Source organism: Varanus komodoensis, unplaced genomic scaffold, assembly GCF_004798865.1.
Source record: "Varanus komodoensis strain SLA01 unplaced genomic scaffold, ASM479886v1 scaffold12, whole genome shotgun sequence".
Lineage (NCBI taxonomy): Eukaryota > Metazoa > Chordata > Lepidosauria > Squamata > Varanidae > Varanus > Varanus komodoensis.
Window position 1 is genome coordinate 19,118,298 of NW_025335349.1, and position 23,984 is coordinate 19,142,281.

General features: G+C 37.7%; 1 protein-coding gene across 1 annotated transcript in view; it reads right to left on the bottom strand.

The window, feature by feature from the left end:
• Positions 1-23,984, bottom strand: part of CSMD3 (CUB and Sushi multiple domains 3) — a 650,552-nt gene that overhangs the window by 219,455 nt on the left and 407,113 nt on the right. The window contains exons 16-19 of the mRNA XM_044421466.1: positions 21,043-21,237; positions 20,524-20,662; positions 15,163-15,350; positions 9,945-10,133 (exon numbers count right to left, since the gene is read on the bottom strand). Of these exons, the coding sequence (XP_044277401.1) occupies positions 9,945-10,133; positions 15,163-15,350; positions 20,524-20,662; positions 21,043-21,237 (711 nt within the window). The remainder of the gene's footprint in view (positions 1-9,944; positions 10,134-15,162; positions 15,351-20,523; positions 20,663-21,042; positions 21,238-23,984) is intronic.

A 23,984-nucleotide genomic window follows, 5' to 3' on the forward strand; every position in this document is an offset into this window, starting at 1 on the left:
CTGCATTTCTCTGCCTCTCTACTTTCTAAGTAGAAGCTTATGTGAATGGGGCGGCATATAAGAATCCCAAATAATTTTTTTTTTTTGCTCTCTCCACTACTTATTCATTCATCTAATGCCCCATCCATTATCCCATTCTCAAGGATTAAATATTTCTAATGTATCACTTCTAACATTTATTCTTTTGAGGCAAGTCTATCCAAATTCCCTCCTACCACTTCAATGTATCTGAAATAATATCTTCTAAGACAGCCCTTCGGGAAAGTATATTTCCCTCTCACCTATACTTTTTTCTGTTTATTTGAGAAAGATCTCTAGTAGGTTCTAAAATCCTGGCTCCCAGTTTAAAATGATAAAGTTCTATTGGTCTACCAGAACTTGATCAAGAAGAATCAAAACAGACAAAACAAAATGAAACAAATCAGGGATCTGTGAAGAACTTAGGTACATACATCCTGGGAAAAAAAGGCATTAATTTTGACCTACCAAATAGCCACAATGCAAAAGCTTATGAAAGACTGTTTTAAAGCTATGTTTGCAGTTCATTTTCTAAGTCCAACAACAGTAGCATATGGCTTTCATGTAATGAGAAACTGTTAACTTTATATCAAGACCAAGAATTTTGCCCAGCACAGTATTAAAAATAATTGTTAAGCTATGCAAGGTACCATGCCCATTTTTCAAGCACATTGGCAGTATACCATCTGGACACCCACTGTGCTTGTAACTCAGATCTTGTGTATTTTCACAATAATGTCACATTGCTACAGCTTGATATTTTCTGAGATGCTGATATAGCCCTTTAAAAATACGCATTCTCCAGCATCTGTGCTAATATTGCACATCTTAAGATCACACTGCCGAAATACCTGTGCAAAAAGGGCATTAACCCAATGTTCTAAATTAAGGTGCATTTGATGCCAAATGTAAAACCGGTGATTTCATATGCCAACAGTGATTAGTGACGTGCTCTTTTATACAATGCAAAAACATAGCAGATGAGCAGAAACAGAACTGTTACAGAGGATCTCAGACTTACTGACTCTCTAGTCACATGTATTATGTGTTCTTTATTTTACTGACATTGCTTTGACACCCACCCTTAGGAGTGCATTTTTCTTACAAGAAACAACATGGAAAGCTGTCAAGAAACGTGATGATGGTGCACTGTGTGCATTCAAACATGAAGCAAAAGCCACCCTGATATTATGAAAGCAGGGATGGTTCCATTCAGGCTTGAATTTGCAACCAGAAGCTGAGAGATCTCAGAATAGCCTCTGCTCAGAGCATCATTCCAACTTTATGTGATGAAACAGGTAGCCAAGTCCTTTGAGTTCCACTTGTATTAAGCCAAGTAACCATAGCCACCTATGGTTATACCTTTTCTTTTTTCCCTAAATCTATGAAAACTCAATGGAGAGACATTGTAGTGGTTAAGAGTATGGGACTGGCAATCTGGAAACTAATCCCCACTCAGCCTGGAAGCTCACTGGGTAATTTTGGGCCAGTCACAGACTCGCAGCCCAACCTATCTCACAGGGGTAGGTTGAGAGGAAAAGAATTGTGAGTTCCAAGAAAGAAAAAAAAAGTTAGAATAACAATATAGTAAGTAAACAAACAAATAAATGAATAAAATATACTCAATTATTTTCTATAGCCCACCAAAGTAACCAATATTTGAACATACACAGGATACATAGTTTCACCATTTCATGACTTCTCACTTTCATGTTACTCCCCTTATTCAGTATGCATCAAGTTACTCCTGATTTTGCCTGGTTTTCGCTGCTTAACCTGGGTTTAAGGGGGTCAGCAGCAGCTCCCTACTGTTGAATGCAGAAAATCCAGGGTGTCAGAACATCCAACCCTGTATCGAAGGAAGTAATCACATCAGTAAACTAAGTAATGTTGCTTTGGATAAGACTTCATTACTCTAATGCCGTGGGATAGTCAGCAGTGCATCACCATCCTCTTCTAATCAATGCAACATCTACTCCTTGCAATCTAAAGATCTCTTTATTGAGCAGAAAACACAAAGAAAAGCTGCACCATTGGCCACTTTGGAACAAGAGCTAAAACATCCCTACTCAGCCTCAACCGGTAAACAGCCTGTTTGGCACTACCGGTAAAAAGCTCACAAATTCAGTGACAGTAACTCTGGATTGATGACTAGGCTACATGAACTCAATTCAGCCTGACCAGTCCCTGGACCTGATGTGTCTTGCCTTTCATTCTTCCTAAGAATGAAAACAGAACCATTGCATCTGTTATGTGTTGTTGCTGTTATGGTTTCTTTGTTCTTTGGTTTTTTGTTCTTTGTAAGCTGTCCAGAGACTTTTAGTAATGAGGTGGCATAGAAAAGCTTTAAATAAAATTAATAAAAATAAAAAAGAATTCAGAGACCAGGGCACATTGCCTAATTTGCTTGTAAAACTAAAGAATAGCATAATTCATAAGCCTGCGCCCTCATCCTCTTCACTGTTGAGTTCAACAGGGTTATTGAAGGAATGGTTTCCATGTCAGGTCAGCCCAGTGAACAAGACAATGCACTAAGTCATTGGTTAACATACCTGGGTTTCTCCATCTCTAGAAAGTTGTCTGAATGAAGACCTCTGGCTCGCCTCTGCCTTGGCATGCCTAAGAAGTAACCCCTGGTTTATTTTTAGGCCATATATCTGGCTTGTCAAGAAAAAGACAACCCAAAGGTAAAGAGTTGGATGCAGTGCTAAACAGTGTAGGGACAAAGTATCTACCCACCTGTTCACTTCTGTGAAATAACTCAATTATTGTGGAAGTGAGGGATTGAGGAAGGAAGGAAGGAAGGAAGGAAGGAAGGAAGGAAGGAAGGAAGGGGTTGTTGCAGTGTGCTTGAACATTGTTATGCTTCAATCCAGACTCGTGATGTTTAGTGTGAACTGTGTTTTAGGGAAATGAACTAACTTCAAAGTAGAGTTTATTATCCTATTTTGTTTCTCTATATTGTATTTAACATGAGCCATAGATCTCATTTCAAACCCTGCTGAGTTTAAAATGGAAACAAAAACATTCAATTGCCAATTTCTGGCTACACTACCAAAAATAAAAAAATTAACAAAAATGGGCTGGAGGGTTACCAACCTTACTCCTAAAGGGTAGTTGCACAAGACTATCAATTGTAGACAATCATTTTCCATCAGTTAACCATGATCAGAAATTACCAACGTGTTTGCATCCTCCTCCTGCAGGAATTCCAAACTCCCTTGTGTTTTTTCACCATGAATCTTGGGAGATTATGCTAACCAGTTAGTTTTAGTCAGGACTGAAAAGGTAACCTCAAAGATTTCTTTCAAAGCTAGTCCTAATATAAATGGACAGATTTCAAAAGTCCCAAATATCAATTAATTTCTGGCTGACTCCTTGGGAGGAAAGCTATAGCAAATCTAGACAGCATACTAAAAGCAGAGACATCATCCTGCCGACAAAAGTGCAAATACTCTTATGAACATATTTATCTATGTGAAGCCCCGTTTCTCAAGCCAATAATAAAAAGTCCCAAGTTTGATAGAAAATTAACATAAAAAGAAAAAATGTGGGGGGCTGACCCAGTAGGTCTCATGTTTCCAATGATCATTGTTGTTTTTAGTTTTTCTTTGAATTAGGTTTATTTAGAATAAAAGTTATTCAAAAAAAAAAGTGCATATACTCAAAGCTATGGTTTTCCCAGTTGCAATGTATGGGTGTGAAAGTTGGATCATAAGGAAGGCTGACCGCCAAAGAACTGAGGCCTTTGAATTGTGGTGCTGGAGGAGACTCCTGCAAGTCCCTTGGACCGCAAGGCGATCAAACCGGTCAGTCCTAGAGGAGATCAACCCTGACTGCTCTTTAGAAGGTCAGATACTGAAGATGAAACTCAAATACTTTGGCCACCTAATGAAAAGGAAGGACTCCTTGGAGAAGAGCCTAATGCTGGGAACAATTGACGGCAAAAGAAGGGAATGGCAGAGAATGAGGTGGCTAGTTGGAGTCACTGAAGCAGTCAGCATGAGTTTAAGTGGACTAGCAACAGCAACAATCCCATAATAGAAGATAGAAATAGATTTTTAAGTATATATTAAAAAAAACAAAAACTTTTCACTCCTGTGCTGACCAAAATCGAAAAGCATAGGCTAGACTGAACATGAAGAATATAAGCAGAAATTATTTCTTTAACCACCACATTGCAGTACTTACTTGATCTATAATGAACACATTTCCTTTCTTCAAAAACTGGATGCTATTTCTATCTCTAAAACAACTGCTTTTCCTCCTACTTGAAGAGCCACTAACCTAAGACATTTTTTTCTGCTTGGAGTGCAAATAAGTGACATATAACAAATGCCAGAGATAATTATAATGTGGGCTTCAAGCTATCACTCAAAAGAAGAAGCTGGAGATGGTGAAAAACATCCAAAATAGAAAGGGTGGTATAAACTGGATATATACTTCATATTTCATTTCAGCATTGCTTGGCAAAAATGTTGGTCTCATATGTTGTCTTTAAAATTCAAGTTAAATAAGTGTCCATCTTAAGTTATACACATATAACCTATACATATACATATTCCAGTGCAAGTAATGTTTTATTATTCATTTATTCATTCATTCATCCACTCAGCTAAAGTTATATACACAGGTATACATAAACACAAAGAGACTAATATACGTACATGAGCAAAGCACTTTCAGTATGAAAGAGTGTGTGTGTGTGTGTGTGTGTGTGTGTGTGTGTGTGGAGGAGAGAGGGAGAGAGGAAGGGAGAATGAGAGAGAGGGAAAGCAGTTATCTAAGGATGATTCACTTAAGCTGATATGCCAATTGCAACCTCTTTTGGATCTTTCCAAAAGCTCCAACTAGTTCAAAATGTGGCAACCCAGATTTTAACTGGGAAAGTATGGTAGAACTGTATCCTTCCCATTTCAAAAGACTTTCACTAGATATTGGTTCACTTCTGGAAAAAAAATTCAAGGTGTTGAATTTTATGTTTAAAACTCTTCTTGGCTTGGGACTCAGTAACTTTAAGGTTTAAATATATGTATCCCAGGAACTTCAATGTTCGACCCAATTATGGGAAATGATTTACAGTTTCCATAGTTCTTCACCTCAGAATGTTAAATCAGATTCTCCTCAGGTAAAGAAAATGATGTTACTTTAAGCCTATTTTGGACACGTAGTCATTCTGAAACAGTGCAATCAGCACTACAAACCAATTTAAAGCTCTGGTGAAAAAGTAAATTTATTTTTCTGAATAATGTGTAATTGTTGACCATGTTAAATGAATCCAAGAAGAATTTGTCAGACACTACCATTTAGGGAGTCTCAGGTAATCCCCCACCCATGCGTTTTCTCTGCCCCAAGTAATTTAATAGTCCAGGAGAAAGGTTCTTGTTCCAAAGCCACTGAGTTGGAAAGCCCCAGACATTTTGTTCCATGATTGTCCCTGCATTTTTAAAGAAGTTCACTCACTTTCTGAAAATGTGTTTTAGGGAGCAAATGTACACTTCCAAAGTGAGATGAAAGGAAATGAATGTGTGACAATTATCCAACTCTGAGTTCATGCAAAGGCCAGGCCATGCAAGAATAAGTCTTCGCCTGGTGCTCAGGTCCAGATCTAGCCCAGTACATGCAAATCCTTATCCTGGAAGAGCTGATAGAGTAGGGGTATTTAAATTAGTTCAGCCATGAATCCATAAATGGACTAGAATAAATATGCTCAAACTTGCTGTTAGAGAATATTTATTCAGTGAACAATTGCCATTTAGAGATGTGCTCTAGAGGAAAAAAAATCTCATTTACTTAATGAATTGCACGCTAGTTCAGCATCTCAGAAGAAATTTGTCACCATATGTAATGTTATTACACAGTAGAGAATACTCTTCACAGGGAGCTTCTTAATACTGTTTGCCTTTAGATAGCAAGCACATAGAGCCTAGTAGAATAAGAAAAATTACTTCTACTCATGGAGTCCATTCTGGAAGGAAATCCTTATCTGTACATGATGAGGTCTGAACTACAGTATACACTCTTAAAAGCTAAGGATAGTTCCTCTTTACAGTAGTACAGCTTTGAAGAGCTGGGTGAACAACTAATAGTCCATTATATTCTCCCACTGTCTCTGAATCATCCAGTTCTACCCTCCCATAGAGCTAATTTCCACAAAAGGGTCTTCTAAATAGGGAAAGAGTGTGCACTGAGCATCATGTTGCATCCACTTGTTTTGATAATTACTACAAAAGGGTCTTCTGAGAAAATAGCATGTATGAATGCTACATCACACCCATGGGCTTGCCTGTAACCAAAAAAAAAAAAAAGGCAATGCTATTAGCAAAAGGAATTTTGTGCTTAACTTTTCCTCAACCTGCCATTTTTTCCCTACACCCCTTGCAGAGGTGGGGTCCTGCAATGGAACCAAGCAGCAGGTTGTAGTTGTATGTGTGTGTGTGTGTGGGGGGGGAGGGAGCTTAACTGTATGCCCCCACCCACATCGCTATTCCAAATTACCTGCCAATGCTAATTGTCTTTAAAAGTAGGTCTGTGCCATTACCATAACAGTTTTCTGGTCTGTGTCATTTCCATGACTTTATACCCATTCTGTTTCCACATTAATCTGTGAAATGTAAGGTGCATCCCTTTCAAAATACCTATTAAATGTGTATTATACTGTGTATTCACATGGTCCCTCATTGAAATTCACTTTGATATGTTTAAACTGCAGAGACCGGTGTAATCAATCATCCCTCTTTAATAAAAAACTAACTTCAGTGGCATTTGGGGTGATTTTTGACCCAAAGAATGCCTCAGGTATGAAAAATGCTGCAATCAAAAGGATTTATTTTATCAGGAGGTACAAGTAATTAAAGTTTTAATACTTCCAGAACCTATTTAAAAGAAGATAACATGCATAACCTTGCTTGGGCCATTGATTCTTTCCCTGAATAACAATAGTTTGGCCAAATATCTTTAAAAAAAAACTCACAGCAAACCTTTTCCTCAGTGGATTTTAATTCTATTTAGTTGGAGCGTTTAGCGAAGTGTTATAGTCTTATAAAGTGAACAGAATGATCTGTACTGAGCCTTCTATTTCCCTTTATTTGAGAACTCCTTGGGGGTATAAAGATATCCTATACAAAACTTGCTGTGGAGATTCTTGGGCACTCTTGTGCTTCAAATGTGTTTGGTGTATGGGGGAAAATACTGTAATCAACAGGAGTCTGAAAGTTGTGAATCTTTTAGATTAGGCACTTTGTGACAATTTTCTAGAAGGGCTAGTTGGTAGGACTATTTATGTGTACATTACAGAACTGCATATGAGTTAGGGGATTCTAGTTACCTCACATTGCAGAATGAGAGTTACAAGAACCATGAGATTCACTGGATAACTAAGTTTTAATCTTCATATTAGTCCAAGAACTTGGGATTGGGTCATTTCTATGGGAATTTGCAAATACCATGTAATTTCACATGTATATGCATGGAATGTATAATTCCAGCTTAATTCTTCTTCACTCTATAATGTTACAGTGATTGAGAAACACCAAATTCCAAACTTGCAGAGGATGAATGATAAAGGAAAAAGAAAAAGCTCCTTTAATCTAAGAGTGATCATACTGGTGATGGAGGAGAAATTAATTTAATTTGCATAGTAATGTATACCTTCTTAATTTACCCTTCCCAATCTCTGATGTACTTTCTAAATTAAAACCCTAGCCAACACAGTTATCTTTCAGTATTCCCTCTTTCCAAATTCTGTGAAGCAGTTCTCCAATAAATCGGTAAAAAAGACAAAATGCATTTGTGAAAATAACATACAAAAATGTAATATAGTAGCAGAAATTGCATACAAAAATGCATTTTAGGGGAAATGCATGCAGAAAGGCATACAAATTTCTGAAGAACCTATAAAGTCTGTAGGCTGAGTTAAAGATGGAAGAAGGAATACAAATGAAGTAGAAGCAAGAGTGGAACAAAATGTAATACCAAAGACTGGAATGAAAGCAATGGCTGATGTCCAAGATCTTATCCTTGAAGCCAGGAACATTCATATTATACATATTTTTTCTTAGTAGGGCAGATATATTCAGCTCATGGTCTACAACATTTCCAAGTTCCTTCTCACTTGCAGTATGGTTGAATCACTATTTCCTATCTTGTAACAATACCTTTGTTTTCTTTTTCCTAACTGCAGAACTTGGCATTTGCCCCTACTGCATTTCATTCTGTTGTTTTCAGCACAGCACTCCAACCTATCAAGATCACCTTGAAACTTTTTTCTGTCTTCAAGGGTATTAGCTATCCCATCCAATTTTGTGCCACCTGTAAATTTAATAAGTGTTCCCTGCACTGTTTCATCCAAATCATTAATATAAATGTTGAAGAGCCCTGGGGGCAGGACTGAACGCTGTGGTACTCTGCTTGTTACCTGTACCCAGTCTGAGAAGGTTCCATAATGGGTACTCATCAAGGAGTCCAATTCTGTAGCCAACTGTGGATCTGCCGAATCATTGTCCCAGCTAGCCCACTTTTAGCTAGTTTGCTAATCAGGATATCATGGGGCATTTTGTCAGAAACTTTGTTGAAGTCAAAATGGATTATGTCTTCAGCATTCCTATAGTCCATCATGAAGGTTATCAGCTAGTTCATATCTTGTTATTTTAACAGAGCTGTGATTGATAGATAGATTTCTGCGTCTTCATTCCTGAGAAGCCAGAGCATTAGAACATTGGCCAGGGCAAGAGATCTGTGAGTAATGAGTCAACATCCTTCCTGTGCTGTGGAAGGGAATGGAGAACATGTAGTGACAGAATCAGAACTGGTAGTAGATGTTGGAAGAGACAGCTGTGTAGGAAAAATGACTTCAGGCTGAAGTTGAAAAAGAAGGAAGGCAAGCACCAGAACGTTGAATTTGTTTCCAACTGTAGAAATAAGTTTGTATTGTTTTATTGTAAACACTTAGTATGGAAGTGGGTTGACTAGGTTTGCATAATCTCATAGGTGAAGTAAGCCATTATGGCTTATTCCGGCATCACCACCCTCATGGACTGTTGTAGGGTTCTGGGTTACTTGATACTCACAACAAGCTGCATGGCCAGATTCTTATGACATAACAAGCCACATTACATTTGGGTGTGATAATTATGCTAATTCCTCCCAAACACTTTCTCTTCTTAATTTCCTGTTTGTGGAACATGCAGAAGAGTACAGTGAGGTATAAACAGAAATAAGATGATAGCATGGTCAATATGAGCTATTCTTGCTACAATTATTATCTAGGTAATTCAAGCAGAGGGACATTCTTCCACCAAATTCTCAGCCCATCCTTTGACACTATCATTCTGTCCTATGTTCCTAAATTATGTTATCAGTTATGTAAAACAGCTAATAACATACCTCAGGATGGGACCTTTATGCTTAAGACCACTAGGGGCAGGGAAAAGGCATCCCCTTAATTTCTTCTATGTACACGAATGGCAGCTATTCATCCTCGTGGGGAAAAGTGGTGTTTCTGTGGACAACTTTGCAGTAGGATCAAAGTCTGCCTACAATGGCTAATGCTAGGAACTACCATCTAGGGAATATCAAAGGGAATCCATGTTCCGATAACCTTTCTAAACTTATCTACAAAGTTGAGAGATGAATAATATATTTCCAAAGATCACCCTCCTTGGAAAGAGCATAATAGTTCATTATGCCTTGTTCTCTCATGCTAAATTTAGTTAATGATTGAATGAGATCTAGAAATAAAAGTGTAGTTCTCTTAGGGCTGATTTGTAGGAGTGGCTCATCTGCTTGCTTTGTCCATGCCAACAGGTAAAGCAGCCCATATTATGCAAAACAGCAGCACTGCGTAGAACCTAACTACAATGAATACTGTTGAAAATTCATTTAACAAACACACCATAGATACTCTTCTATGTCAGTGCAGTTCTTACCATCACAGGTAGGAAGAGGATGGCTCCACCAGTGGTTCTTTTCACATAATAGAGGCTCTTCATGGCTCAGTCTATAACCTGAGTCACACCCAAATGATACTGTTGAACCAATGGAAAAGTCATGACCATAACGACGGCCGTGAACTGGTATGCCGGGGTCCAAACAAGAGTAGGTGTTAACAGTTACACCTGGAGTGCAAGGGAAAAAAGTGGTTTCAAAGTTTAAGTGAAATAACTTAGAAATTGCCTTCCAGGATAGATAAAACTTATTATAAATACATTGCAATCTAATTTCAGAAAGCACAGGTAAGAAGGGATGCAGAAAAAGAAGGATGCAAGAGTATTACATAACTACTCAGTTGTTGAATTGAGTTTACAGAGGGTGTTTATTAGATGGGGCCTGCGAAAAGAAAGTTGAACATTTTAAATGTTTGGGCGTCTTAAAAATATGCATGCAAGTGCAGTAAAGAGAAAAGTTGAGATGAACATAGAAATGAAAAAAACACAAAACTTCATCTGTAAACTTCTCTTAGGCTTTTATATTTTCTTGCAGGATATAACAACATCTTCTAAAATTTGTTTATTACCTAGAGATGCTGTAATTATGTAATAAATGCTATATGATAGAAGATTTATCTTCATGTTTCTCTTCATTGTGGCTCCTCCTGTCTGGAAATGTAAGGTGCCCAGGGTAATATGTGAAGTTCTAACAGCTATCCCAATGACATTTTGCAACTTTGAAAAGCTCCCGTGAGACTGATTTAGCACCTTCAGCAAATCCACACCATGTAATCACAAGACCTGGCTCCAAGGATGCAAGCTGATATGTCATTTTGTAAAACACTTAAGTGTGGCCATAATCAAGTTAAATTCTATTAAATTAACATAGAATTTCCATTTAAGAGTTAACGTGGAAAGCAATGGGAGTTCAGATACAATGGACTAATTAAGCGTACCTGCCTTTGTAATTAAACAAATGCTAGTGTTTTCATAACACTCTCTCCAGTCTTATCCATGGAAATACTTACAGACTCTTCCTCGTGTTAGACTTGTTTTTGCTACACACTAATTATCTGTTTTGCAGACAGTAGTAAGGGAATTGGCTAAGAATGTGAGTGGTCTCCACCATGAGCCTATGACAGACTTATTTGTTTGTTTGTCTGTTTAAAGCTTTATAGATCGTTCTATAGCAACACTCTCAGAATGGTTTACAGCATAATGTAACAATAACAAATCCATAGCCTTGGGCAATGCAGCTTGGGAGTGCTCCTCGACCCGGAGCTTTCACTGAAAGCTCAGGTAACAGCAGTGGCGAGGAGCGCTTTCCTCCAGCTTCGGCTGATTCATCAGCTGCGCCCCTATCTGGAGAACGACTGCCTTGCGACAGTGACACATGCGTTGGTGACTTCCCGTTTGGACTTCTGTAACGCGCTCTACGTGGGGCTACCCTTGAAGACGGTCCGGATACTTCAATTGGTCCAAAATAGAGCTGCCAGGCTGCTGACGGGGACTGGATGTTATGTTCACATGACTCCAGTTATCCGTCAGCTTCACTGGCTTCCCATTGAAGTCCGGGCCCAATTCAAGGTGTTGGTAATGACCTATAAAGCCCTAAATGGCTTGGGTCCTGGTTACCTGAAGGAGCGCTTACATCCTTATATGCCCAGCCGCCCCCTGAGATCGGCGGGAGAGGCCCTTCTCCGGGAGCCCTCTGTGGAAGAAGTTAGGAGGGTGGTTACTCGGAGGAGGGCTTTCTCAGCGGTGGCGCCTAAGTTATGGAATGCGCTCCCCAGAGAGGTCTGCCTGGCGCCGTCGTTATTTGTTTTTCGGCACCAGGCGAAGACCTTTTTATTTAAGCAGTATTTTAAATGTTAATATTATTGAATTTTATTTGGCCAGGGCAGCTTGTTTTATATTGTATGTTTTATATTATATATTTGTATTTTACTGTTTATATTTTAAAATGTTATTTTAACTTTTTGTTGTAAGCCGCCCCGAGGCTTCGGCGAATGGGGCGGCATAAAAATGTTTTAATAATAATAAATAAAATAAAATGCATGATCACTCGGCCACACTGTTCCCTCTCCAGACTTCAGCATGAGGGTAATAATATAGACCTCCCTTGTAGGGTTGGTGTAAAATCATGAAAATAATCCTTGTGATGACTCTAAGCAGTAAATTGATGTTGGTGGCATTCTTATAGAGTTAATTTCTGTAGCCCATTAATTTCGTGGGTTTCACTGAAGTGACTACTGCATAGTTTCAGGCTAACTATCATTAGGATATTATTATCTTGTCTGATAGCAGTATTTTAATCAGTATGCAGACCAAAACCAAATTTCAGCTGAATCTCCAGGAGACAGATAAATTACACTTTGATTCCAGGAGATAATTTAATATCTGTCCAGTTATTTTGGATTAACTTTAACCATTGAAGATGAGGAAAAGGTACTTGCTCAGTTTCAGCCAACTGCTTGCATGCTCAGTCTTCATGGAAGATTCAGCCAACTGCTTGCATGCTCCAGACCAACACATCTGGAGTACACCAGGTTGGAAAGCCTGGCTCACATTCATCAGGGAAAGTTCAATAATAGTATTATATGTTTCAAGGATTTGGATGACTTCATGAAATTGGATGTGCTAACCTTGTATTTAGCTGAATGGTAGGTAACTTAGGAAAGAGTATCTGATATCTGCTAAAATATATTTTCTCTGATCAGTTCCTATGCTAAATATAAAATACACAGGACTTCTGCTGAAATTCGTATTTCAGAATGTGCACTGAGAGTGCTTTCAATCTTTTTTATTAATATTATTAATTTCCTGTGCTGTAAGAGTGCTAAATTTAAAAAAGTTCCAAGTCTTGCATTAAGAAATGCATGATGGATTGCATCATGGTAATCAGTGCAGATACCACAGTCAAAGAATACGATGTATTTGAAAAGAATTGAATAGCAACTTATCTGTGTGAAAAGTATAACCATGTAATACTTTAGATACTCAGCTAGAAACTTTGTTTACATGGCTCTGTCAGGACCTAATATTTTCCTGTGCTCCATCTCTTTTTCTCTTCTCCACTGTGTATCGCCTTCAAAGGTCCAAATAAGAGCTGATGTTAATTGAATTAATATTTTGTATTAATGGCAGCCATGGAGAAGCCTAAGTAACATTGGCACCAAGGTGGCAGTGGTTGCAGGAGTGCATCCTTTTCTCTTTTTATGCTTAGAGTGGGAAACCTGTTACTGCCAATGGTCTCTTCTTTCCAATGCAAATAACAGCTACTGGAGCAATTTTCACTGGGATCACAAAAAGAAGAATGTTAATCTTTACCTATTCATCCCTCAATTCCTGATGATTTTCAGGATTGGGGTTACTTCTAAAAATTTCTTCTAGCGAAGAATACAAACATTATTTGCATCTGTACAATCAGTAACTAAAGGTGCACGAAACCCATACATCCTGTCTCTTCCTTTGAAAACCTGAGCATAAGGTTGTACTCCATTTTGATATTTTAAGCACTTCTGTAAATACTTAGTATTATTATAGATGAAGAGTCTTCATGAAATATCAATACACAGCAAATAACTTTTTCTTAGTTATATCACCAATATTTATATTTGCCTGTTTCAGAATGTGCTGTCTTCCACAATGCACTGCTCTATTTCATTATGTGCCAACACCATTTCCCCCAGTAGTTGTTTTGGGGTCAAGCTTCTGAGCACATACAAGTAAGAATGGACCATTGCATGTACTTTCCCAAAGCATCTGAATAAACATAAGGTATCCTGTAGCCCACTTGTCCCAAGACTTCTTGCACTTGGAACAGTACTGAACATAGACCCAAAAGCGTATCAGGTGCAAGAAGTGATCAGACATTCCAGAGGGGCTGATGTCTCCGTGGAGCATTCAAGCAGTCTTGGGAAGGTCTGGTGAAAAGGTCTGCAATTTGCTCTTGTCTCTGGTAAGATATGCTTTTGGATTAATAGAAAGGAGTCCTATGACAAGGCCTATGGGTGGAAACTAGAGGGATCCATGGTGGAACTATGGGAGAGGAAAAAGGAATCCCAATCATTTCTCAATTATGTTATCAATAGATGGCATAATCAGAAAATTTTGGAACTGGGTCAGAATAAAGAAGAGCTATTTTCTAATTCAGAAGGAAATAATTCATATTAGCTGAGCCAAAGTCTAAATTTAATGGAGGGTAGATCATCCACCACTAACATACCTTTTGCCCATCACTCCATTTTTAGTGGACAAAAAGTTAATTTCTTAATAGCAGGGCACAACTTTCAAATGGAAAATATCGTTGCTACATACATTGAATTTAGGTATGTCCATTATACTGTTCATACCTGTGACTGTGTTCTGAAATTTGAAAGTGTTCAGCTCATTCCCTTTGCTGCATACTGTGAAAGACTTCTAGCAAATGTGGATGGTATAAAGACAGTACGCAAATTTGTCACACAGTGCCTAGAAATCCCTATTTTGCTCTCAGAACAGTCTTATTAAAAGCAGTTAAAGGTGGTTTCTCTTCTCCCTCTGAGCATATTCTGCAAAGAAGCAGGGAAGCTGCCCTGGAAACTGAATACTACAACAAGGGAAAACTGTTGTGTCAGAAACTCTGAAGACATTGCTTTTTATCTCCAGCTTTGGATTCAGGACAGCTAGTAACAGGTGGCTGTGCAAACAGAACGCTGCCTGGGACCTGTGAGTACTTTGGAGCATTTTTTAGTTTAATTTTTTCTCAGGGTGATTGTCTTTCAATCATGTAGTAGTCTCATATTATATCACAAAGCAAGAATGTGCTTGAAGCTATTTTAGCAGTGGTGGTGGTGGTGGTGGTGGCAGTAGCAGTAGTATTCAAATCTGGTTTATCATTGAAAACCCAAAGGTAGAAAAGGAATCTTAAAACAGCCCCCAACCATCTAGAAACAGTGTTGCCAGACGTAGTACAATACTAAGAAGTCAACCCTATAGAGCAAATCTGGACTGCTTTAAGATTTAAACTGCTTTAAACAAAACAAAACGAAACAAAATGAAACAAAATAAAAAAACCCTTGCTGTTTATTTCCTGCCCACTCCCTGATCATTCCTTCCTGAATGATCCATTCTATTTCATATATTGATAAACATACGAACACAAGTATAAAGTGCAAAATCAAAACAAATGAACTGCTTCTCAGCCTTATGCTACAAAAGAACAGAAGTTACTTACTTTCATAGTGGATCTTGAATCCATTATTAGAACGACTGTTATCTGTTGTAAACAGCAGGTAAATGAAATTGCTGCTACTGAACAAAAATTGCGGAACCTGTGTACCATTGTAAGATCCCAGAAGTGGTGACAGAAGATTTGGTCCATCATGTACTTCTAGAACATCATAATTGAGTTCAGTCTGGAATCTATGTTGGACAAAAACACACATAAACATGAAATATGCTCAAACACTGCACACAAAATAATAATAATAATATTGAAATGAAAGATGGACCTTATTTTTTAAAAAGTATTCAAATTCAATTCAATTCAAAATTCCTAGATGTTTATTTCCAAGGAAAAATGGCTTCTTCTTACTTACTACTACTACTACTATTACTATCACGTTACGTTTCTATACTGTCCATAGCCAAAACTCTCTGGGTTACTCACATTTTAGGCCACCCATCCTTATTTCAAGCAGGCCTGGCCCTGCTTAAGATTAGGCAAGATCAGGCACTGCAGGCTGCTTTCACCCCATGGAAGTGACTCAGATGCCTCTGTGTTTCAGAACAAAGTCTTGAAACATGCGCATTTCAACCTCCAACAAAGTCACTTGTCAAGTTTACTTCTATGCTGACAATGCTCATTTGTCAAACTTTACTATTTTGTTTTAGTTTGTTTTTGCAGTGGGACTGGATAATACACAAAGTCCTGTAACGAAATTGACAAGCTTTCTCTGAAGTGAGCCTGGAAAACCCACTGAGTGCAGAGTTCATATTGACAAGGGGTTCAACACTTTCACCTCTACCATGAAGGGGCTTCTATGGATGTGTTTCAGAAGGATGGAGGGCTTGTCAGTTTCATTCTCCTCTCTGCACCCGCTGAACAGAAAGTCTTTTTCATTTCCTTGAAGCTGAACAAGATGTTTGCATCCACTGACATTTGAACCTTTTTCACTGAGCAAAAGTTAGTGTATCCAGCCACTGATATCCATCAACTTTACTGATTTAAATGGAATGGACAGTATATAAAAAAGGGTGTCAGATATTTATCTACATGAACTACAGTATGTTTACTAGAAATCAAATATGCATCCCTGTTTGTTATGCATATCTGGATTAAACTAGAGGTGCTTTATTTTAACACTTTTATTGTGCAAATGGTCTGCCTCAGGACATAACTAAATTTTCTTTTCATCATGCATAGCAAGTTAGGTATAATTGCTTAATAGTTTACTTATTTCAGATTAAGCATGTGGGCCGGATTCAGACTGAGACTGGTATGGTCTAGAAGCACGTTAAACTTCTCCCATTTTTATCTGGAAATTCCACCAACCATGGCTGGGATGGGAAGAATTAAGTCCATTAGAATCAGTGGGTGCATTTTTGTTTAAGTGAATAGCTTAAATATAGCTTTGCCTTACATGCTTAGAAGAATCTTTGGTTTAGTCCTTATACACCATTTTTAGGAGACATGGTCCAAACACTACCTTCCACTTGTTACCCACCTGTGTTTTCCATCCACTTGTCTGGTTCTCTTTGCTTATAACCAAACAAACCATTTAGAAGGGACAGGTGGAAAACTGCCTTTAAATAGTTTTAGAACCCCTTCATCTAAAGCAAATGACTCTTCTTTAAAGTGTGCTTAAACATACACATTACTGATATGACACCAATGATTTCTTAAAGTTATGTGTCAAATATTTTTATCATCATATTTGCCTGTCATACACTAACAATGCATCACAGTTCATTATAATGACCTGCTATAAAAATACATGTGTGAGAGCAAGAGAAAAAAAGAGATTACAAATCAGTGATTTAAATAATGCATAATTCCTTATGAATTAAGTAATTTCTCTGAGACTTCTTTGTGGGTAACAAAACATGATTTACTGGTACAGCTGGATTCCGGGAATACAGCAACCCATGGGTCCATAACTGCCAGTGATTCAGTAATAGCACACACTCAACCTTGAGTGGTTTCTCCTGTTGTGTGAACCCAGTCCTTGTAATCTGTCTTTTGTGATATTTGTCCCAGGCCTCTGATCATTTGAAGGTTCTTTTCTGCACCTTGTTCTGCTCTGCCATATCTTTTATTTTATTCTGTATAATGATCAGAATTCTATACAGTATTCCAAGTGTGGTTATATCATACCTTTGAAAGGAAGCATTAGAACATTGTTATTCCCTATTAAGTGTATATATATTTGCAACTCAAGACTATATGGTAGATCTCTTTATTCTTGTTTTACTGAGAGCTGAAAGGGAATGGTTTGTTTTTGCCAAGTTTTGTAAAATAAAATAATGAATTGTACTTGTTTAAACATGAATATCCTTCTTCCAAACAAAAACAGCATTGTTAGCTAATGTGATAATCAACCAGAAAGTGAGTAAAGACAAGCACTGTATTTATTTCCATCTGAATTGCTTCAAGGTTCTGCTAATTACTAGGCAGGACAATATGGATATCCAAGTCATCAAGTGGTTACATATCAATTGTGTTAACTTATAGGCAAATGATATATGCATCTGCCATAAGTAAGATTTGTGTATAAGAGTTTAATATGTTTTAATTATAAAGAAACATAAGCCCTCTTCATTATCATTTCTCAAAAGTAGCAAATATTCAGTATCTAGGCAACTATGAACAATCTGGGGAACATTAAACTAAAGTATATGCGTATTTGAAACATACAGTGTTATTTTTGGGAAATAACTTAAATTAATGGTATGGTGTTGAAGGTCTAAGCTCATTAGTCTAGTGCAGTACTTAGCAATAAGATGATTAACTGCTGGCATTTAAGCTGTAATAATTAGGCTTCAACATCACATTAAGATAAAAAGTGCTAATCTGCATTTCTCAATGCTATTGTTTCCTATCAGTCTGACTCTATGTGGACATGCAACATTTAACAGATTTTGTTAATATTATTCCTGTTGCCAGAGAGAAGAAGCATGACCTTTCAACTTGCAGAATTTGTGAATCTCATTGTATTATCTCTTGGAGTGATGCATTTGAATGTGAAATAGGAAATATGATTCATGCCTCCTGATTCTGAAAGCTCCACCAAGTAATGAACATGCAAATTAGCCCTTGTTTAGCCAACTTTCAGAGCTCAGCTAATCTGGATAATTCAGTCAATTGCTTAACTTCAAAAGCAATGATAGGCCTACAGTGGTTTAACAACACTTAAAACTAAACAGTTTAACAAAGCAGCTATCTTAACTGAGTTTCCAGCAAAAGTGGCAGTGCTTGGGAACTGAACTCTGTAGGAGGAAATTAAAAGATTGATGGAGAAAGCGCCTCAAAAAAATGTGTGATTTGGTGACTAAACAGGCTAGTCAGCTCTGCTTCTCTCTCATAGAAAACAAAAAGCTGGACTAATAGCTGCCACAAGTGTCATTTAAAACGTTTCCTATTGGACCCTAGACTTCATCACTGTAAGTGGGCTTACATTTCTTTACAACCCTACCAAGTTCATTCCCAAATTCATACAATTGAGCCTAGATAGTGAGACTTGTAGTAGTTAGACCAGGATATGGAACAATATTTGCTTCAGTTTCATAGATTTCAAATGTACTGAGTCAGATAATATTGAGAAGTCCATAAACTGGCTTAGTAATATGAGCATGTCTCTCTGTTTCCATTTCCAGCAGATCTAAATAAATGGCTTTTAAAGTATAGTCCTGTATTTCAGCTAGATAGTTTTTCCCCATGATACAGGGTGTTCTAGGCTCATTTCAAGTGCTAGTTTGGTTTTTACAGCCCTAAATGCCTTACATTCACGTTACAATAGGGATCTGTTCCCTCATAATCTTACTTACCAATGAAGATCAGCAATTAAACTGCCCAGAGAGCTTTGGCTGAGGAGAGTATATAAATAATAATAATAATAATGATAATAATAATAATGGTGGCTCTGTTTATGGTTCTGCTTTACATGGCATCAGAAGGGTACATATTTATGACTGAATGGATCACACCTATATTTATTCAGTAATACAAAAAGCAATACTTTCAAACTGATCCATTAAATACCAACATTTTAGACTTAAAAAAAAAATAAAAACCCTATATTTTACATGACGATCTCTATTATATTAATAAAGGAAATTATCCACTGATTCTAATGTGAAGAACAACCTTTGCTTTCCTCTGGGCTATTAATTTATAATTATATAAAATTGGATCTGTTTAGGTTTGTTGACTGAGTTTTGTTTCTGTTTTCCTGTTTCTTATTACTCTGATAAAATCAATATGTAATGATAACACTAACAATAATCTATAAACATGAGAGCTAAGCTATCACATGAAAGCAGATAAGAATTTGAATAATGTATTCATAATCCTATTAGCATGATATATCCAGCTGTAAAATCTGTATATTGTATATTTTAGGTAATGGAGTCTTGCTTTGAACAGTGCATATGTCACCCTGGAAGGACTATGAAGGAGAAAGCCATGGGAGAGAGAAAAGGAGAGAGGAGAAATGGATAGCAAATGAAACACAGGCAGAGAGACAAGCAGTAAAGATAGTAACCCATTAGGGTTCATTAATCCATGCAGTCCAGGCTGGCAACATCTCTACAGATTCTAAAATAGAAGTAATTCCCAAACTTGCTACTTGAGACCCTTTTCCTAGGCAGGCTTGGAACTGTATGAAAATTTAACAAGAGTTTTTCTGAGGAAGACAAAGGGCATATCTATCCTAACATTGTGCTTCTGCAGTGGCCAACCAGATACTATGGGAAGCCCACAAACAAAATGTGAGAGTACCACCCCATTCACCTTTTCCAGCACCTGGTATTGAGATCCTACTATGTCTGTTAGCAGGGCTACCTGCAATTAGTAGCCTTATCCTCCAATAATTTGTCCTGTTCCTTTTAAGGCCATCCAAGTTGATGGTCATTGCAGCATTTTGCAGCACTTCCTTTTGTACTTCTAGAATTTCTAACCGTTCCACTTCACTGAAAAGGGAGAAAAACTTTCTGTGCACAAAACATGTATTTTGACACTACACAATGGTCCCTCCACATGAGCTTGGAACAAAATGATATACTAAGAGGTTGACTCTAGAACTGTGAGAAGTGCATGCTGTACCAAGGCCTTCCTGTTAAGGAAGAGGGAAAAAGGGGGATATGAGACTCAAGGCTGGTGCAGGTTACTGATACTTCAGTAGGACTTACTGATTTAACAAAAACAAACTGGCTTATATTCCAGGCACCCTCTAAATATATGGCTGTTCTCATACAAACAAGGTCTACAAACAAATCTACTAAATCAAAATTAGTTTCCATTTATATGACTGTGTAAATTATCTCCAGTTTATTAAGAAAAAGTGGAAATATAATGAGAAAAAGCTTTTGTCAAGACCTTTCAAATGTTATTTTGATAGAGTGTCCTGGTTCAGCTTCAATCACCCACTCACAATTCAAGGAGTCTTTATAATACCCAGGCCAGCCTGGAGAAAGGATGACTCCACTGGGAGAAGAAAAATGCCCACCACATGGAGCTGAAAAGAAGGAAACAACAAGGTGTAATTGTCAGGGTGGAATTTCTGCATTCATCATGCTCACAAATAAAAGGAAATCATAAATGAGATTGCACAAAACCTTTTAAAACACACTTGGGGTGGTAGGATTATGAGTATTTCATCTTCAGTGAGTAAAACAAACAGTGAAATAAGAGAGGTACTACTGTTACATAGACACAATGTCCTGTCACCCCCCACAAACATATTTTGTATTGTGGAGTAGCTACAGATGTAGGGAGCACAGGACCTTTTGAGTACATCACCTTGGTGTGTAACATAGGAACCATCCGCTCAAAAGCTATATTAATTCATTATACATTTCTAAACTATCTTAAACTAAACAAAAATACTTGTCCTACCTCCGCATTTAGGGATTGGTCCACTCCACATAACTTTTCCATCCATTAACACACATGTAATTGTTTCAGTTCCTTGAGTTTTAATAAAACCTTCTTCACAAATGACAGAGATGGAACTTCCTAGCTGAAAGTTGTCACCAAAGCGACGTGCATTGATTGGTATACCAGGATCAGGACACTCATTATGTCCAAAGGCTTTAAAACAGAAATGGGGAAGAATGGAGATGCATGAGAAACCTTCTATATTCTACTGAGTGAAGACTTTACATGTTCTACAAAACCTCCCCTTCACCAACACCCAGATTAAGGGATGGCTTTTCTACAATTCTTTGGAATGGATTTTTTTTTGTAAAGATGGGACAGATACCAAACTTGTGCAATGTCTGGGTATTGCCAATTCAGAAAGGATATATTTTTTATTTCCATATAAACATATTGAAATGTTATATTTACAAATTTAAGTGCTAAGTTGTTACAAAACTGAAAGCAATAAGCATGAAGAGATATTTTCCTTAACAAAGTCAAGACTCATGGAGACAACCATTCACTAATAAAGTCAAGAGGCTTGCACACAAGAACAAGTTGTTGAAAAGTCTATCTTCATGATAACTCATCATTTCTTTTTTAAGCCAGTGGTTCTCTCTGATTCATGATGCTGAATGTTATTCACTTCTCTTGAGAGAAGAGGGAGAAGCAGCAATCAGTGAAGCTTACAAATGGATTTGTGCTTATTCTCAGCCTTTGACAACAAAATCTATATTTTTCTAGAAATGTCTGATTCCTAATAATATAACCAGAAGGATTTTAAGAAGTTTACATATTATAAATATTTTAATTGATGTATTAAATTTCTGTACTGCTGAAGGTGGAAGAAAACACTGAAAAAGGAAAGCTCTGGAAAATGGATGATTTGCCACTGGTACATATTCTGAATGTTTTGGTGTAATGGCATTGTCATTAATAAAACAATAGCATAAAAATTTCAGTTGTCACAGACATCAGTCATATTGTCTAAAGAGACAAAATGTATTTTAAATTAAACAAGAATAAACAACAGTGACAACAACCTGAGACATATTCACAAATGTGCCAACATTACATCATAAAATGACTAGAATGTGGGAAACAATGAATTCAGAATCCAGTGTTCCATTATTTTGTTCCATTATTTTAGGTTTCCTCACAGCATGGCATATCCATTGGCAGCGACATCTCAAAGGGGCCTGTGCAAGGGATAAATTGTGCCCCTTCACCAAACCACAGCTATGAATTCTGGAATATCATGAAGTGGATCCATGAAGGAGACAATCTCTTGAATTTCTCGGAATGTTGATAACTTCCTTTCTTTAGCATTGATACAATTATTTATGTCACTAGACTGCAAGGTGGATTAAATACTGCTCGAAACAGAGTGGGCCAGTTGAGACATCATGAAAAGCAGCCCTGTGTGGTTTCCAAACTCTACGAGGTGATCAGGCTCATGGTGGAAATCCTGCTCAATTGGCTGCCAACCTGATGATTCCCCACTAATAGTTATCCTCAGCTTTTGGTCTATCATCCATGCCCTAATCCATCAGACAGTGCATTGGTCTATCCCAAAACTCAATTTCTCAGCCAGGATATCATGCAGCGCTTTGTCAAAGGCCTTGCTGAAATCCAAGTAAACCACATCCACTGTGTCTCCTGTGTCTAACCACCTTGTCATAGGATTCCACAAGGTTTGTCTGGTAGGACTTGTTTTTCTGGAAGCCATGTTGTGTGCTTGTTAACCTCTCTTCCCTATCTAGGGTTATTAGATCTCTTGATATTATGAGCCTTCTTTCATACAATGGACACGTGGCTAACCATGTTTAATTCCCCATGTCCCCTCTACTACCCTTTCTGAAAACTGGGACCACTGCCGCCACCCTCCAGTCCTGGAACTTCACCCATTCTCCACAAGGCCTCAAAAATGGAGGCCATGAGAAAACCCCTGCCAACTCCCAAAGTACTCTCAGGTGTAACCCATCTGGGCCTAGCACCTTTGTAACATCCAGTGCCTGAGGAGCTCCTCAACTTTTGGGGTGGAGGGGCAACTCTAATATGTGCCCCTAAATCCCTGCTCTCAGAAGAAGAAGATTTGCTTACAAAACGGACTGAGTATGCACCAGAGTGTGTGAATTGGGGACAAGGGAATATATGGGTGTTTGCTGGCTTGACCGAATGTGTCTCTAGCTCTTTGAATCAACAATAATCTTTCTGAAATGGACATGCTTTTTACATGAGTCATGTAGCCAAATTAATGTTGTTTCTCTGCGGCCCGAAAGCTAAAGCTCTCTGGGTAGTTTACAGTAGTTCTTGTAGGTGCATACTTTTCCTTGGCATGAAAGGTTTACACTAGGCTAGAGAAAGGCAACAGATGTGGGGATAATTATATTTAATTATAAATACGTGTGTGTATAATTACACATAAATTACCATCTGCAGATGTGTGTTATTTGCTTATTTATTTATCTGGTGTCCTGTGGGCCTGAAATCCAGATTTTTTCAGTACCTACTTGTGTCCCTGTAAGAAGAACTGAAATACTGAGGAATAATTGCTCAAACAATGAATAGCTGTTTTAATATCCCCCACTGAAAACTTAAAAGAGACAAACATATATACACTTAATGAAATAGAAATGCAGCATCCCTATGTTTTGACTGCTTCTTTTGTTGCCATGGGCAGCATTACCTCCCTGCAACTATCCTGACTTCTGGTGATTGGCTACTTTTCTAACCCCCAACCTAGTCACTCACTCATTCTCTCACTTTTCCAATCATATGGCAGCAGATAGGAAAAACAACTGGTTCTTTTCTTTTAAAAATATTATCAGTAGTCAATTTTTCATGCTATTTAGGGTTATATCAGAGAGACACAAGAGAGTTGAAAATATAAAATAAAGCTCTGCCAAGAAGGTCAG